This window comes from Trachemys scripta, chromosome 8, assembly GCF_013100865.1.
Source record: "Trachemys scripta elegans isolate TJP31775 chromosome 8, CAS_Tse_1.0, whole genome shotgun sequence".
Lineage (NCBI taxonomy): Eukaryota > Metazoa > Chordata > Testudines > Emydidae > Trachemys > Trachemys scripta.
In genome coordinates, this window is record NC_048305.1 from 105,281,381 (window position 1) to 105,298,360 (window position 16,980).

The window sequence follows — 16,980 nt, forward strand, 5'->3', positions numbered from 1 at the left end:
AAAAAAACACCCTGAAACTGTCTGGCAGATTTCTGTGTCTGTAGTGGTGCAGGTGGTGGGAGCCCTGGGCTTTCCCTGCCTCCTTCACCCCTCTCTGAGGACAGGGCATGGCCCTTCCCCAGCGTCAGTTTAAGGCTCACACAAAGCGGATGGTGTGTATTTTATGGCATCGCCAGCGCTATGGCAGGGTGCTGTGCTTGGCCCTAGGAGATGGTCTGTATGGAAGTCTGCTTCTGCTCTGGGCTCTGCACTGCTCTGGCCCACTACCAGTGAGCCTCCATCAGGCCTAGCTTATGAAATCCGTTCTGGGTGTGAATTATGTAGGAGTCTCAGGATTTTTAGACCCTGCACTTTGCCCTCAGTCCTATATCCTCCCCTTTATTTCTCTTAATATACATGTAAATTTATTTGAACTGTAATAGGAGCATAGACTGTATAGAGAGAAAAATCTCTTTGCTGATGGTTTTACAGGTCAATCCAATATCTTCACCACGTTGGGCTCTGTTCCATCCCTCAGCTTTATACACCAAGGGCTGATCCTAGATTACTTTGTCATTGGTAAACAGTTAAAAGCACCTGCCTACCAGCCACATGAACTGGGACACACAGCTCAACTCCATACTGACTGCAACAGACAGCAACGTGGCTAAAATAAAGGCAAGTTCAGCTACATTGTCATCTCTTTCTTGTGGCTTAGACTCTCACTCCAGGAAAGTCCTATTTAAACAAGTGCTGGATCCCTTGGTTCCTTGAACTATGTTGGTAACATCACTGTAGGTGAAGTCACCAGGACTGGTTTTTGTAGCTGCTTTGGCTAGTATTGTAATGGTGGTAGAGTTCCCTGCCCTCTAGAGACTGATTGAATGTTTCACATTGATAGTTGGATTCAGGAAAAATGACTTTCACACAGGTCTTTTTCAGTGCTAGACTGGAGCGATCAAGGCTTCCAGTGTCCTTAGAAGGGATGAAAATTGAAATGCTTCTGCAAATATTTCAAGGACAAAAATGCTCAGAAGGAGGGAGCGATTCCTCAGGGTGATCCAAGGCTCTAGAAGAGAAAAGGGATGAAATGGGAATGCAGCCTGGATAGGGCACTGGACTGAGGGGAAGCACCTAATTCCTGTGTAATAAGCAACTTCTAGAACTGGATGGCTGTCCACTGTTTGCAAACATCACAATCCAGGCCTCTTTGCCCAAATAAAATCCACCTCCACGTTTACTGCAGATACTTATGGAAATTATGTCCTCAAGGTCCTCTGTGTAGCTCATTTTTGTCCCTTCAGTGACGAGAGATTCTCTTGACTTTCCCAAGAAAGTTGGATCTCTTATTGAGCAGGATTATTCTGTCAGCCCTGCAGAACCTTTATTATACAACAGTTCAGAGGATGGGGTGTGCTCTTTTGGATAGATGCAAGTGGTTTTCTTTAAAGACCAGTGGATGAGCACCTCGGGTTTGGTCAGGCCTTGCTGCGGTATCTACCCCATAAAAGCATGGATTAACGTGAAAGGGAGCCAATTTGTGGGCAGTATGACGTGCAGCTCTGAGATGTATTATTTTATTGTTAGATCCAGGACAGATGGCTGTGTTATAGAGAAGGCAGCAATAACATTAGGGGGAAGAGTGGTCTAGTACTTAGAGTGAGGAACTGTGCTTTGGGATTCCTGAGTTCTGTTCCCACCTCTGCCCCAATTTACTGTTTGGAGAAGCCCTGAACTATTCTCTGCCTCAGTTCTCCTCATCTATAAAATGGGAGATTATGGGCAAAGAGGGTGCTAGAAGTAGACTATTGTTTTAAAGCTACTGGTGCTACTCCTAAGTAATCAGCCACGGGGGAAGGGACCCACTTACATTGCAGTTTCAGTCTGGCTAGAGAGAGCGCTAGGAATGCTGTTAGATTTTTCCAAGTTCTGTGACTATCCTGATGTACCTAATATGGTAATTGTTTCACATAATTAAAACCATGTATTTTGTGAACATTTTTCATAGATTAAAAAGTCGGAAGGGACCACTGTGAAATCTAGTCCAACTTCCTGTATAACACAGACCATAGGACGTCCCTGAATTCATTTCTGTTTCAACTAGTTTCCCTCCTGGATTTCCCCACATACTTCACCCTTCTGTTCCTCTGTCCACTCCTCAATCACCGGTGTTGCAATTTAGTTGATTTGAGGAATCACCATTGAGAACACGAGGGCACTTCCTAATCTGTCCTTTGGTGTTAACACGCCATCCTGCTTCGATTTAAAGACAGATCCAAAATGGAAAGCAGTGTGAGATACCCTACCACTCCTTCCTGTGTGTAACTTTCCCCTGTCCTTTAGTGTCTTTACTACTTAATCTGGTTTCTCTTTCTCTATTACAGCAGCGTCTGAACACAACCAGCATCTCTTCCAAAGGTAACAATCCGTTGTCTCAAGCATTTGAAAAGCACTTGCTACCCTAGCATTGAGGTTCTGTAGGAATATCCATTGCGTTGTACAATCATATGTTGTTGCTGTGTCTCAAATGGATGATTATACCTTCTTTATTTTTATTTTGTAAGAGCTGTTGATGCTTTTGGTTTAAAATCCAGGCAACTTCTGTACCCATGTAGCAAAGCAATGGCCATTTTCAAGCCCTTCTTATTGGTTATCCAAACAGTGACCTGCCTGTTCTAGTGACTCTACATGTGATTGTATAATTCAAGCAGAGAGGGGAAAGAATCTAGCTTCTGCTTTTTAAAACTTCAGTTTGGCCTTTCCCAAGTTCCCTGAGTTGGGCACTAGCTGAGGCAAGTCTAACAGTGTGGTAAACAAGTGGGTTCCCTTCCCTGCAGCCCTCGTAACTCCCGTTACTTTTGATCTCTTAGTGGATTTGCTGCTTGACAGAATAAACACTGAGAAGGTTGCATTTGATGAGTCTCTGGCTGGATTTTGGCAACCGGGTCCTACCTGCCTAAGTCTTCCACACTGCAGGATGGCAACAGAGGAGCTTGCAGCAATCAGCAGTCAGCTGCGTTCGCAAGCTAAGGTAACTCCAGAGTGCTGATGACATTAGCCTCTCTACTAAGGGGAAAGAGACAGGTTTAACTAGCGAGCTTAAAATACACATTCCTTACACTGGATGCCCTGGACTGTGGCGATCCTCTCTTTGTCACATGATGGGAAAAGCCTCTCCCTGTTGAGCCAGTGAATGTTGCTCTTTGAGACAGCTGGAAAGGTCTCCACATGAAGATTTGAGGTGTTCCTTTCTCTCCCCATCACCCTCCTTGAGAGTGTGTTGCCTCTGCAGCACTCCCAGTTCCTGCCAGCACATGGCTGAAGCTGCAGGGACACTTCATGTGTCCTTTAAAGCAAAGTAACTTTCCAGGAGTACTCACTTTCCTTTCCTCTCTGTGAGATCCCCTCTATCCCTCTGAGCGCTGAATCTTCTCCCTACCCCTCATCACAGCCTTCATCCTTCCAACAAGGAGGGTCATAGCAGATTCCTTGGAAGCCCCTCTATCCTGCTCAACTGAGTGTGGTTGCTTTAGAGCAGGCCTGCACAACATGCGGCCTGCGGGGGGTGAGTAGGCAAGCAGCGGCTGGGGAAGGGGGGGTTGTTTCCGTGGAGGGGGGTGTTTCGGGGGGGCTGGGCGGCACTGGGGCGGGTTGTTTCCAAGGGGAGGGTCGCGCTGGGGGGGTGTTGTGTTTCGGGGGGGCTGGGCGGCGCTGGGGGGAGGGGGTTTGGCAGGGCCGGGGGGATTCGGCCCTCAGCTGTTTTCTTTGGAGTAATATGGCCCTTGCCACTTTACGAGTTGTGCAGGCCTGCTTTAGAATCCGTCTCGAGGTGCCCCGCAACATTCCCAGCTTCTGAAACTGCACAAAGCAACTGAGTTCTTCCCTGCACTAAATTATTTCCATGTGAGACTCGTTCTCGTCCTGCTCTTCCTCCCAGGTCATTGAGTCCCTCACCCAGTCAGTAAATCGACTGAAGCAGGAGAAGGAGCGCCAGCAGCAGCAGATCCATAACCTGGAAGGTACTGATGAATCATTTGGCTTTGCAGTCATTCTGGGATGGTCAGAGCTCGCTCCCCATCTGACCGTTTGGGGTGACAACAGGCTGTGAGTGCAGCTCCCCAGTGGGGCACAGTCCAGTTCTCTACTCTGCTGACTATATAGAGCTCAAACCTAGAGCAGAAACCTGGTGTTCCAACTCACAGTCCTTTGCTCTAACCCTTACGAAATACAACCTTTACGTCTGTTGGTACAGATGCTTGTAGGTTGTTGGCTCAGACAATGGAACACTTGGTTTGCATCTCTCACCTGTTCTACCCAAGAGTATCACTTGTTCAGAATATGCCGTGAAGACCGACTCCCCTTATGCCTCTGGAGTGTGCTGGCAGAGTGGTCAAGGGAGCTCTTGAACTGGCACTGATTCTGCTGTACCGTTTCAGGGGATCAGCAGAGGCCCCCAGTGCCCTGCGTGGTCAGTCCAGCGCCTTACATCAGCAGTGAACTGACCTTTGAGACCATTATACTGTGTATTATCCCACCCCACCCTTTCCCTTTGCAGGCTGAAGCCTAATCGTTTTCCATCCTTTTGTTTGTTGTTGCAGAGGAGGTTGGTCGATTGCATAACAGCCCTCAGAGTGGCTTGGAGTCCCTGCTGGGGCGGAGAATGGAAGGGCTGAAGAGCGAGCTTCGTAACTTGCGACAGCAAGTGTTTCACCAGCCGGATGGAGATTGCACCCCGGATGTGTATCCCAGCTCCAGCGTCATGCAGGAGGTGCATGAGAGGTTAGCTCTGGGCCTTTACAGCCGTGTGGGTCATGGGAAATTAAGGCTGTTGCTTCCTTTCCCCAGGGGGTAACCCTCTCTCTCTCCTTGATTTTAGCAAAAAGCTCCTGTGGCGAGAATACGAGTGTGTGAGGAGAGAGGTGGAGCAACTGAAGCACAAGCTCAGTGAGTGTTGCTCTGGATTGCTCCCTGTGCAGGTCCCTGCCCTGTGGGCCTGACAGATGCCTGGAACTGGCGGGGAAGCAGCCTGCAGTTGGGAGTATCATGTTATTTATTGTAGTGGACAGTTCCCTCAGGAATGGAAGCGTAGGGGATGCTGTGGTGAATTGGCAGAGTTGGAGGGGAAGTGTGGGAGCATGCACAGGGCTTGCTAGCTCAGTCAGATTCCCACCAGGGCATGGGCAGAGTGGTGGGAGGGGAACATGCACTGGGTCTCCCCACTCTGTCTGACTCTGTGTGGTGCATTGTGGTGCTCTGAGAGATAGGGTCCATTCAATGAATGGTTGGTGCATTGCAATACACTTCTGTAGCTGTTTTTCAAACTTCACCCCCGCCCTGTCCTTAGAGAGGCAAGAGTGGGAGGGAATTCATAATGATACTGACTTCCTTTGTAAAGTGCTTTGAGATCTACTGCTGCAAAGTGCTATGTGAGAGCTGGCTGGCATTATTAGTACTGGGCCTTTCTCAAGGATGCTATGGGATGTCCGGTACCTTGGCTGGGCATAGACCAGAGACAGCCCTGAAAATACCTTGGTCCTAGATTATCACACTGTCTCTCTACTCTTCAAAGCGACTGTAAAAATGACCCCTTCATACTCATAAGCCACCACTCAGTCAGATTGTCTGTTTGTAGTAACTACTTCACTCCTATTAGGGGTGCAGAGCTGACATAACCATGGGAGAGAGAGCTGGGTTCTATTCTGGCACTTGAATCATAAACAGAATCTCCAATTATGGGCTAAATTCTCCTCTCCCTATATTGCAGCAGCTTCTGGGGAGGCAGTTAAGTGTCCCGCCTGTAACCAAGGGCAGAATTTGAGGTGCAGAATCTTTGGTAATTACATGAAACAGAAGGAACCTAGCTTGACTCTCAGATGCCAAGCCGAATTTACTGCAGCAGCTCTTTTGCATGCCAGTAAGGCCGAAAGTTCCCAGCCAGGATCAGGTCCCCATTGTGCTAGGTGCAGTATAAACACATGGTGAGAGTCAGTCCCTGTCCCAAAGAGCTTACCATCTGAATAGACAAAACACAGAGTAGGGGAAAGGAATATAACCATCTTTTTTACTTCTTATAAACTGAGCATGTCAAATATAGTCATTGAATGGCAATAAATGGGGAACCACCAATATCATTTTCACAGTCATTTGTCAGAGTAGAACTGTATGGAAAGGGCTTTGGGTCAATAACAGCTTTCGCATTTGTGCCTATTGTATAGCTGTGAAAGTAATAGATCTGGGTATTGTATATGAGTCCCATGGAGATCTGGCAGCTGCTCCTGCTGTTCACATGAGTTCCTCAGTAGAATGTAGTCCTGGCGTGAGAGGTGCCCAATGAGCTTTTGTCTGAATACGCACCGAGAAAAGTGAGTGCTGAGGTGACTATTAAAAATCAGGCACAGAATAGAAGTAGATTCTGCTACGACTCAGCTCCGTGGCCAAAACCAATCCAGTTCACTATGTAGTTACATTGCTTTCCTTCTTAGACCGACAGGAGGAGGATCTAGTCAATCAGATGTCTGAAACTGATGAAATTAAGAGAACTCAAAGTCGATACTGCAAGGTACATAGCTTTACAGGTTCACCTTCCCCAGGCAAAATCGGGGGGTCGGGCGGGGGGAGGGATAGCTCAGTGGTTTGAGGTTTGGCCTGCTAAACCCAGGGTTGTGAGTTCAATCCTTGAAGGGGCCATTTAGGGATCTGGAGCAAAAATCTGTCTGGGGACTGGTCCTGCTTTCAGCAGGGGGTTGGACTAGATGACCTCCTGAGGTCCCTTCCAACCCTGATAGTCTATGATTCTATGATTACATGCATTTTTAAAGCATGTGATAGTTTGATAACCTGTGGAACTCACTGATTCCAGATGATAGGAAAATTTTAAGTTCTTAAAAGAGGGGTTAGGCACATATATGAATAGCATCTGCAGTGCAAGCAGCTAGAGTAAATGACATTGGTTGTTGATCCTTATGCTTCTGGCGTATACTGATCACCAGCTGGGGGCAGGAAGTATATCTTCTCTTTGGATAGTATTGTAAAACTATCCAGGAAATTTATGGGAGTTTTATATCTTCCTCTGAAGACTGGAGGAAAGATCATGGATTTGATGATCTGTTCCCATATGGTGGAGCCGTTATTTCTCAGGCTTCCTGCATTAACATAATCGAAAAGGTTTATTGGTGCTACGTTAATCAACACCAGGACATTCCTATGTTTTCCAGTGTGCTTCAGATTTCAGTATTTATTCCTTAGGATAGAACCAGCTCCTGTGTGTACCTGGAATTATGGGAGGGGTCACTGTAATCCCTGTTTATAAGGGGCCACATTAATGAAATTAAACACTGAGACTCAATAGTGAGGCCCAACTGTAGCAGTTCTCTTTCCTATGTAATTTAAGTGGTTATCAAACAATACTGGCATACTCACAGTATTTCTAAGACACCTGTCATATGCGTAGCTAGGTGCCATGTAGAAAACGAAGATCAGTATGGTTACAGTCTGCAGAGGATGACTTATTGGTATTGCAGTAGCCAAAGAGCTAACAATGTAAGAAGACAAGTGATATATGAAGGGTTGGGAAGAAGAGTATATTCAAAATATATACAAGTGTTCATGTTTGTAGAAAAAAGCCAGCATATATATCTAAAAGTTTCTGTCTGTCCCCATCATAGCCATCAGGACTTGGTTGATTTCTTGTAGACGTCACTGCAGAAGTTGGAGGGATTTGAAACAAAAGGTAGTGCCCTTATGGGTCACTTCAGGGAGAGCATTCCATGCATGAGGTGTGAAGACATTTGTGATTGAGGCTGGCAGAGCAGAGGGAGAGAAGGGATAATGCGGTGGGAAACACATGGACAAGTAGGAAGGGGCAGAGTTGTGAAGGGCCTAAAATACATCGGAGCTAATGATCAGACCTGGCTATATTTCTCAGCTAGCTGTAGCCTCTCTAACCCTTTTAGAAACTGCTGTCTGGTGCCTCTGGACAAGTAGCCCCCATAACCTGCTGCCCAAGAGACTCTGGCAGCACATTCTCAAACTGATCGGTGTTTTTATACATTGTGGTTGGTCAAAATGCAGTCTGTGGGCCAAGCATGGACAGCAGAGATGTACAGTGTGGCCCTAATTTCCATTAAGGAGGCTGGGTCAAGGGGTACAGGTTCCAGTATGCTGTACTCCATCTTGATCTGATGGAGAAAGCCCACCACTTTCTGTGTTGGAAAGGTGAAGTCCTTGTTGCCACGGATAGCATGTTTTGTGTCAGCTGTGCTTTCCCCAAGCTGTTCCAGGTCTGTACATTGAGCAAGTCACACATGTATGTTCTGCTGGGCACAGTACTGCTGTGTAGAATCAGAGGCTCTCTGTGGGGAGCCCTTTTGGCAGTGACTGACTGTCCCCCCTCATCCACAGATGCTGGAAGATTTGATGAACAGTCACAAAACTCAATCTGATGACTTGGACAAAGCCAGGTTGGAGACACGGAGCACCCAGGAGGAGCTCGGCCACATCAAGTAGGGGAAATGCACCTTCCATGGGTCTTGTGGGACATGTGGCACCACGTGTGCGCACACCATACATTGCTGGCAATATGGGGTGCATTCCTCACCCAACTGAGCTCGGCACATCAGCTGCAAGTGCAGCTCTTTGTATATCCAAGAGATATTTCACCACAAACCACATGGGAATGGCACAAGTGTGTGCGGTGCTGTGTGACCGCTATTCAGTGCCCCTGTGTGAAAGGAGTTGTGGGTAATATCAGCTTAGTTGCTAGTAGGCAGGTGTCCACATCACAACTAGCACTAATAGACCCTTTGCTTGCACCCTCAGAGAAGGCAGAGCTGAATTCCTCTCTTGCTTCTAGAGGGGGTCTCTGCAGGTCACGATTGAGCCCTGTTATCGAGGCAGTGTGGGGAAGCCGTCACTGTATCTGCTTGGTTGATAGAGAACATCCATCTCCAGAGTTGGCAATCCAGCACTTTGGCCCATGAGGCATTTCGGTTTCTAAATGCATAAAGTGCTGAACCGCGAGCCCTGGAGGTTCCAGAACGCGGGCAGCTCAGTTCAAGCTTGCCCACTGCCTGGGCGAGGAGTCCCAACTAGGGGCATGTGGAGAGTTCAGGCTCCGTTATCCATTCAGTCTTTGGTCTCTGCTGAGGCAGCTAACAAGGGGACCAGTTGTGATGGTATCTGTTTATGATGGAGACACCTATACCGTGGGAACTAGACGGAGTACCCCACTTCACTTCACGCAGGCACAGAGCAGCCATCTTGACTGACTTCTTGCTGTTCTATTCTGGGCTAACCCGAGACTGTTGACCCGGAGATGAAAGGCTCCATATCTAATCACGGCTCTCCTGTGCCCTCTAGTCCATGTGGGTATACACTGTAAACAAGCATGCTCATGTTCCCCCTCCACAAGCCCTCTACCATGGGCACTGGCTGACTTCTGAAGCTCCTTCTCTGTCACTCGCTGAGTGAACCCACTTGATGCTGTTCAGAAAGTGGTGATTCCCCTGTTTAGTTCTTTCCCTTTCTATTACCTCAGTAGGAATTCCCTTCTGCCTGGGGCCTCTTCTCTTGAAGAGACGCCCACTTGTGTCCCTTAAACCCCTGCCTTCCCTGCGTCACCCTGCTCTCCTCTTGCTTTCCTGTGCTGTCACGGTCCCATGATGGACCATTCCGAGAAAGGAAACTGACTCTACCTTTTGGCTGTGATCTCCACACAGCTGGGCCTTGCATGCTCTGGCCTCTTCCCTGGAGAGGACGGTGACATTAGAGCTTCCCCTTCAATGATTCTTAGCTCTGTGCTACTGTTCCTTTAATTGTGCCCTTGTCTTTCCAATCCAGCTGGCCCAGGGGTATCTGGGGATTGTGTGTGCCACTGTCTCTAACCCTCTTTCCCACACACCCAAGTGCCACAATGGGATAATGTGTCACAGGAATGCCAACCACCCCTTCAGTTGCAGGCAGTGTTCCCCAGATGGTGTGCCCCAGACCTCCCTTCCTAGGGGAGCACTCTCTCAATTCATTAACATCAGGCTGATACGGAAGATCTTTGCAATACAGCAGGGCTGGTACTATTTATTAAATATTTGTTCCTGAAAGGTCTTTATTTGGAATCGCATAGAATATCGCATAGTGCCGTTCATCCTGAAGGATCTCAAACAATGTGCAGCGTGGTGACACCCACCACTACAATGCCGTCACTACTGGGGTTGTACCTGGTAGGCTCTTGAACACCCAACAGCAACACTTTACAAGAGTTTGGGGCAGGATGTGAAGCATATATTATCCACCTGAAAATGCATGGGATGGGGGAGTCTAAGAAGGCAGAGTATAACTACAGTACAACCTCCGAGTTACGGACACCTCGGGAACAGAAGTTGTTCGTAACTGAACGAAACGTTCTGGTTCTTTCAAAAGTTTACAACTGGACATTGACTTAATACAGCTTTGAAACTTTACTGTGCAGAAGAAAAATGCTGCTTTTAAACATTTTAATTTAAATGAAACAAGCACAGAAACAGTTTCCTTAGCTTGTCAAATCTTTTTTTTTAAACTGTCCCTTTATTTTTTTAGTAGTTTACATTTAAGGTAGCACTATACAGTATTTGCTTTTATTTGGGTCTCTGCTGCTGCCTGATTGCGTACTTAAATGTGGTGTGTGGTTGACTGGTCAGTTTGTAACTCTGATGCTCCTAACTCTAAGGTTCTGCTGTATTGCAAATAGAACTGAGCTGGGACACTAGACGCATGCATGGCCTCTGCAGGGATGAGCCCTTCACATCACTCGGCAGTGCCCCATCTGATGGGCACATGTAGCACTGGCTTGCTCTGCAAGGAGCTGTGTCCAGGTCTCTCCTTGAGGGAGACTGATGAGGAATGATACTAAAAACATTAGGCATTCCCTAGTGCTTTCCAGCCAAGGATCTCAAAGCCCTTTTCAGACACAGTTCATTCTCACAATCTTCCTCTCCATCACCCCAGCAAGGTAGATGGGGAAAGGAACAGTACCAGAGCTGGGATTGGAACCCAGGTGTCCTGACTTCTTGTTCTCTCTTCTGATACCCCGTTAGTCGGTTATATTCACCCCTACTCCCCAAAATCCATAAATAACCATTCATGTTCTTAGTGGAAAATATCTGTGAAAACATCCATGGTCCAGCATGGCTCTGTTATTAGAATCTTCTTGATGAATTTGCTCTGACATCAGAAACCAAACTTGTCTCCTGTACTATAATAACCCACCGTGGAGGATGTTACATTAACTCAGTGAGTCATCTCCAATAATGAGATTTAATTGCAGTTCTCCTGTAATTAAGTATTGATTCTTTTTCCCTTTCTGTAAAAGCCTCAGGTCTCCCCACCCCCCACGCCCTACACCCCACATACAATGAGTTGCTCAGCAGAGCTGAATCCACCTTGAACTATGAGTTTACCAAAATCCCTCATTGCAGAAAATCCCAAGAATGAATTTTCTCTCTCTCCTGGCAGCTGTTTCTGTCCCTGGAGCTAATCAGTGTTGTTGGTTTTGTTTCAATCAGATCCACCGTCACTGACCTGAAAGACCAAATGAAAAATCTGCCCTTGGAAGAGAAGTTATACACTAAGCCCGTAGGAAAGGAAAGTGCTCATGGGAGTAAGTGATGCTAGTCCTCTCGGGTACAGCTGGTTGGGAATTTTCTGACAAAATAGAGTTTTGTTGGCAAATGCTGGTTTGTTGAACCTGAAATGTTTTGTGGAAACATCCTTGGGTTTGACAAACTTTCATCAAATCACAGGCAGAGTTCCAATGGAAACCTGCCTGGTTTGGTGGTGGGCTCCTAGGGTCCATGGCTCTGGGGTAGCCCCACCATGCGGACTGCGTAGGGAGCAGGGGGCTTCCTGGGTGTGTGACTCTGGGCAGCCCTACCATGTCTGGGATTCCAGGCTCCCTGCCTGAGCCTCAGAAGTGCTAGCATGGAGTCGGAGATGGGAGTGCAGGGGCATTGCCTCCAGTGCGTGTCCAGTGCACGTCTCAATTTACATGATTCGGGGCCTGGCTCTCCATCCCTTTGTTCAGTTATTTACACCAGTGCAGAGTAGGAGTATGATGCTGTGAAACCAGAATGGTTGTATTGCCTATGAAGACAGTGAGGAATCGGGTCTATGGTCTTTAACCATGAGCTCAGCTCTTAACTTATCCTGCTTGTTGGTGTGTTTCTCTTAGTGGAAAGCAATGATTTGCTGAGAGAAGAGGAGATATTTTTTTCCTCCCTGAGTGATGATTCTGCCTCTGAGCTCAGTCTCACAGATGTCAGCTCGGATGAGCTCTCTAGTGCCACAGAGATTAAGGAGCCTGAAGGTAAGAGAAGTATGGCTGGCTTAGGAGCCCTTGATATCCTAAGAATATAGTTGTTTTCAGTGGGAATGTGGATGTTAGATGTGTGACTGCCTTGTGGGGAGTGGTGAATCTCTTTGTATGTCCAGTCCCTATTTTGTGTCCCTAAAAGTGTTTCAGTATTTGTAATGCCCAAACTAAGATCAAACTCGCAACTTGACAAGAGCCCTAAGGCCGTGCTGAATTTAGGTGTATGTATTTGGCATCTAAATATGGGAGGCAGCATGGTCTAATGGTCAGAGCATTGGACTAGGAGTCCGACTTCTTGGTTCTGATCCCAGCTCTCCACTTGTTAACAGATTTACTTTCCAGGGCTCCTTGTCTATCTGTTGTCAGGCCTAATCAGGTGGAAGGTGCTGTGTAAACAGAAGTATTATTTTGCACAAAATAGAGCATACTGCAGCCTCTCACATCTTTACTTTTGAGTGGCAGCCCTGAGGAGGGAGGGACAGTATCTTCTAGCATGCAGTGATCCAGCGGCTTTCCTTTGCGTGCTGGTGTCTAGTCTGTCCAAGTTGTGTACTAAAGATCAAGACTGTTTGTGGTCTGCATTGTAGAACTTCACTTCTCCCCTGTACCAAAGCGTTTTATGCTGCTTGTTCTCTAATCTGACAAGGGTAATCTAGAATGCTGGCTGTGATGATTTGGGGACTCCATCTACACAGCTTGGGAACTGATTAGTATTGTGAAGTTGTTAAGAAATGTTTGTATCACGGAATGCCTTTATGTGTATATGGTGTCCACCATGCTTCTGTCCGGTCTCTCCAGACTAGGGACAGAGGTGGGTGGCTAGAATTTAATGGCTGCCTATCCAGGTGGAAACACCTGGATGAAAATGGGTTAGTTGAGGCTGAGGATACTTTCCCCAACTTGTCTGCAGGGAGTGGGGAGAGTGGAAAGGACAAAGACAGATGTGAGAATGGGGGAGTTTAAACAGCCCCTGAGAGCCACATGGGGAGTTTTGGGCAGGAGAGGGTAAGGGCATAGAACAGCCAGGGTCAGAGAGATGAGGTGGGGAGAGAAGATTCCATGTTTCAGAACGCAAGCTAGGCACTGCAGCAGAAGGACCCTGGATGGCCCCAGAGGACTCTGATCCTAGCCCAAAGAAAGCTGAGGAGTAGTGAGGAAACTGAGGCAGGGAAATGCAAATAGAGTTTGTTTGTATCGATCTGTGTATTTCTTGTGCAGTTAAGTAACAAGCTGTGGTATTAGAGTCCTTTGCAAAGTGTCTCTGCACTGCATGTTGCTCCTAACACACGCCCCTTGAAGAAGTAAACAACAGACCCAGAACACCCCACGGCTGGTGTTCTGGGAGAGGAAATGTTTCAGCTGAGGGGGGTTGGAGGAGGATGAAGAGGAAGAAAAACCTGAGTGGCCACCGCTGTTTCCACAGCTCTCAGGAGGGTGTGCTAGATAGTGGATCTGCACCCTGAGGGGGAGTCTAGAGGCCCCAAGATAGGGACAGTACATGGGTTCTCTTCAGAACAGTCTGGTGAGTGGCCAAGAGGGGCGCTTGACTGGACCTGTGATACTGGCATCCAAAGCACTTGGATCACGGTTAAAACTGTGGTGCCCTGTGGTGTCCATTGTTTGAGCCTCCCTTCCAGTCTTGTTTCAGGGTAATGTTAAGCTGCAATATGAGGGCCAATTATAATACTACCAATAATAATAATACTTAGCATTCCCCAGGGGTGTCAGGAGGTCAGTTTTTAATGTCACTCCATGTTTGGTTTGGGGCTGACACAAAGGCCTGGTCTACACGGGGGGGGGGATGTCGATGTAAGATATGCAACTTTAGCTACGGGAATACTGTAGCTGAAGTCGACATATCTTATTCCGACTTACCTCCCATCCTCACGGCGCGGGATCAATGGCTGCAGCTCCCTCGTCGACTCTGCTACCGCCGCTCACTCCGGTGGAGTTCCGGAGTCAACGGGGAGCGCGTTCGGGGATCGATATATCGCGTCTTAACAAGACACGATATATCGATCCCCGATAAATCGATCGCTACCCACCGATACAGCGGGTAGTCTGGACGTACCCTCAGCCCTTTGGATTTCAACATTGCTTCAGGATAGTAAAGACCCTTGTGTTTGCACTAACACGTATCCTTGGGGGAATTCCCAGCTCCAGGAACAAAGGGGTTAATGTTCTTTTAAAGGAAATTCATGCCCTACTTCAGTAAGATGCTTAAGATTCTCGTGAATGGAGCCTTTAAGGCACATGAAATTGCCTTGAGTTCTGTTTTTGCTAAGTACAAATCGCGCTGAGTCAGTCTTTATTAGTAAAGCTGCTACGGTTAACAGCTTTGCAGATGCAGTTGTAACATGTCCAGTTGCTGTTGGGATGTTCCCTAAGCAGTCTCCCCAGGACATATCAAGGGATTAAATTCCCTTCTCCAATATTACTTGCAGGCACATGTCAGGGACTGAGTTTAACATTTGATCAGCAACGCCCTGTGTCAGATAACATGCATAATTTCATAAGAGGAAGCTAGTTATCCTATATTATTGGTAGTAAATATTGATACCCAGAGGCAATGGTCGGGATTATAGTAGGAGTGCCCAAAGGCTGCTAGGAGGCAGGGGGCCATGATTAAAAAATATTTGCCAATACAAATTAGTCAAACCCACATTGTCAATGTGTTTTCTTGTATTTGCCTGAGTAGATGATGAATTGGCATTGCTTCGAGTTCATTGGTGACTCCAAACCAGCAGCAGATCAGTTTTGCCATCACTCTGCAGTTACAGGGAGGTCGTGGGCCATTTTTCTCGGTTGATGATGAGGACTTGAGCCTCAGAGTCCAGAGTGTGGCTAACTCCTCTGCAATGTGTCTGTAGGATCCAAAGACCTCTCCACCCCAAGCCTGGAGCAGGAGGACAGCACCCCCAAGGAGGAGGCTGGAAGCATGTCGGATGAGGACCTCAGCAGTGACCTGTTTGACAGTCTGCCTGAACTTAATCTGAGTGATCTTTAATGCTTAGCCAAAGAAAGCCCCCTTCTGTCAAATAAGAAAAATTAAAGATGGAAAGGGAATTGGCGTCTCAAAATGGACAGGCTCCTCTCCTGAACTGTCAGCCACTTGGGCGGCTGGGGTGGAGGGGTGTTGCAGTGGCCCAAAGAGATCCCTTTGTGGGGAGACGGGCTCTGCACAGCCTGGTATCAGGCAATCCGCACCTCCACTGACTTTGACTTTCAAGTACTCTCCAGGAGAAACCGATTGGGCTGTGTATTCCTGAGCTTCAGGTTGTAAGATTTGTTCTAACTGCTGGGCACGTATATGGAGACCTGTTCTGCCCTCTCTGCCTGGGTGGAGAACAGAGCCCTAGTAGATGATCCATAAATTTACTCAGATAAGGGCCAAGAAGCCTCTAAGTGGCAGCTGAGTTTGCCAGGGGCTGGTAAATCCCTTCCCATGCAGGTAATTGAAGTGGTTTAAAAAGCTCCATTCTTGGAACAGTGTTTTCATGTCAATCATAAAGGGAAAATTGCTTTAATACAGGAGAAGACAGCTGAAATGGAGAGAGGCTGTGGCCTAAAATCCTGCCGTTCCCATTCTTCAGGCCTTGCACATCTGGGGTGTTTTAAATAAAGTTTTCCTAAGTAACTACTCTGATTTTACAGGAGTTACTTTATAGCAGGGGGTGGGGGAGGACAAGGGGAAGGAAGGGGGTGTGTTGGGTGAGAGTCAAGGACGAGGAGCGGAGAGTGGGTGTGCTTGACATTCCAGGTCCAGCTTAGCCAGCGAGAGGAGGAGTCTAATGGGCTGTGAAACAGGAGGGACGCAGAAATGCCACTAACCTTTCCCTGCCTCCCACCCTTCCCTGAGATACCACTGTTGCTCATCCTGAAAAGTGGGTAGCAAAGGGAGGTGGCGCTGATTTGGGGGGTTACACTGTTTAGTGTAATGTGGTAGAGCTCAGTGTTTGAACAGGCAGCGGAGGGAATAAATAGCCTGTTAATGAAATTCATTGTTGGTGCTAAACTGGGAGCAGCAGGTGAGTCATCGAGGACGAACAGAGCAGAGACACAGGCAGAAAGTGCTCCAGTGCCATTTAGTTTGTATACGTGGGGAAGCATAATGACAATTCCTACCCTGGAGGGGACAGGAAAGCTGGGCAGCGGTGACCCTGCTAGAGACCTGTTGTGGTGAGAGTGGAGGCCATGTTTAGCATGATCTCGCAATGGGGGATGGCTGCCAGAAAGGCTGGTGCAGGGTGAAGAATGCTCCCTCTCTCAATGACTGTGGTCTGACCCCTGCTGCCATACTGGCGTCAGTGCCAGGCATCTCCTTGCCAGAACTTTATTCCGACCCTGGTCGGAGGCCAGAGAGGAGCAAGGGGAATGAAAAGGGGCTGCGGAGACTGACGGAGGAGCAGAGGTTAGCTCTGCTAATGAGACAGGGCTTGGCCGAGTGACGATGGGTGGGAAGTGGAAAGGCAGGAATTATTTCAGGCGCTAATACAGTGTGCCTCTCACGGTGGTAGCTACAGCCACTTTAGAGATTAGGCTGAGAGCAGTCACCTTCTAAACGGGGAGCGGCTGCTTCCCAACTGCCCAGCACCCAGCTCCGCTTCCTTGGGGAGGACCGCAGGGAGTGAATGGCGGCCACTAGCTTCTGGTTGGGATAC

The 16,980-nt window shown here is 47.8% G+C and overlaps 1 protein-coding gene across 5 annotated transcripts in view; it reads left to right on the forward strand.

The window, feature by feature from the left end:
* The window catches only part of LOC117881896, a 16,679-nt gene extending 710 nt beyond the window's left edge, over positions 1–15,969 (forward strand). For 2 of the 5 annotated variants that reach the window (XM_034779698.1, XM_034779699.1), the window contains exons 2-12: positions 472–657; positions 2,364–2,397; positions 2,850–3,010; positions 3,917–3,998; positions 4,578–4,758; positions 4,856–4,923; positions 6,462–6,538; positions 8,380–8,480; positions 11,514–11,608; positions 12,179–12,313; positions 15,190–15,968. In XM_034779698.1, coding sequence (XP_034635589.1) covers positions 592–657; positions 2,364–2,397; positions 2,850–3,010; positions 3,917–3,998; positions 4,578–4,758; positions 4,856–4,923; positions 6,462–6,538; positions 8,380–8,480; positions 11,514–11,608; positions 12,179–12,313; positions 15,190–15,326 — 1,137 coding nt within the window. In that variant the 5' untranslated portion in view covers positions 472–591 and the 3' untranslated portion in view covers positions 15,327–15,968. Of the gene's footprint in view, positions 1–471; positions 658–2,363; positions 2,398–2,849; positions 3,011–3,916; positions 3,999–4,577; positions 4,759–4,855; positions 4,924–6,461; positions 6,539–8,379; positions 8,481–11,513; positions 11,609–12,178; positions 12,314–15,189 lie in introns of all 5 variants that reach the window. The other 3 variants (XM_034779702.1, XM_034779700.1, XM_034779703.1) reach the window with 3 other exon arrangements.
* Positions 15,970–16,980: the final 1,011 nt, after the last annotated feature.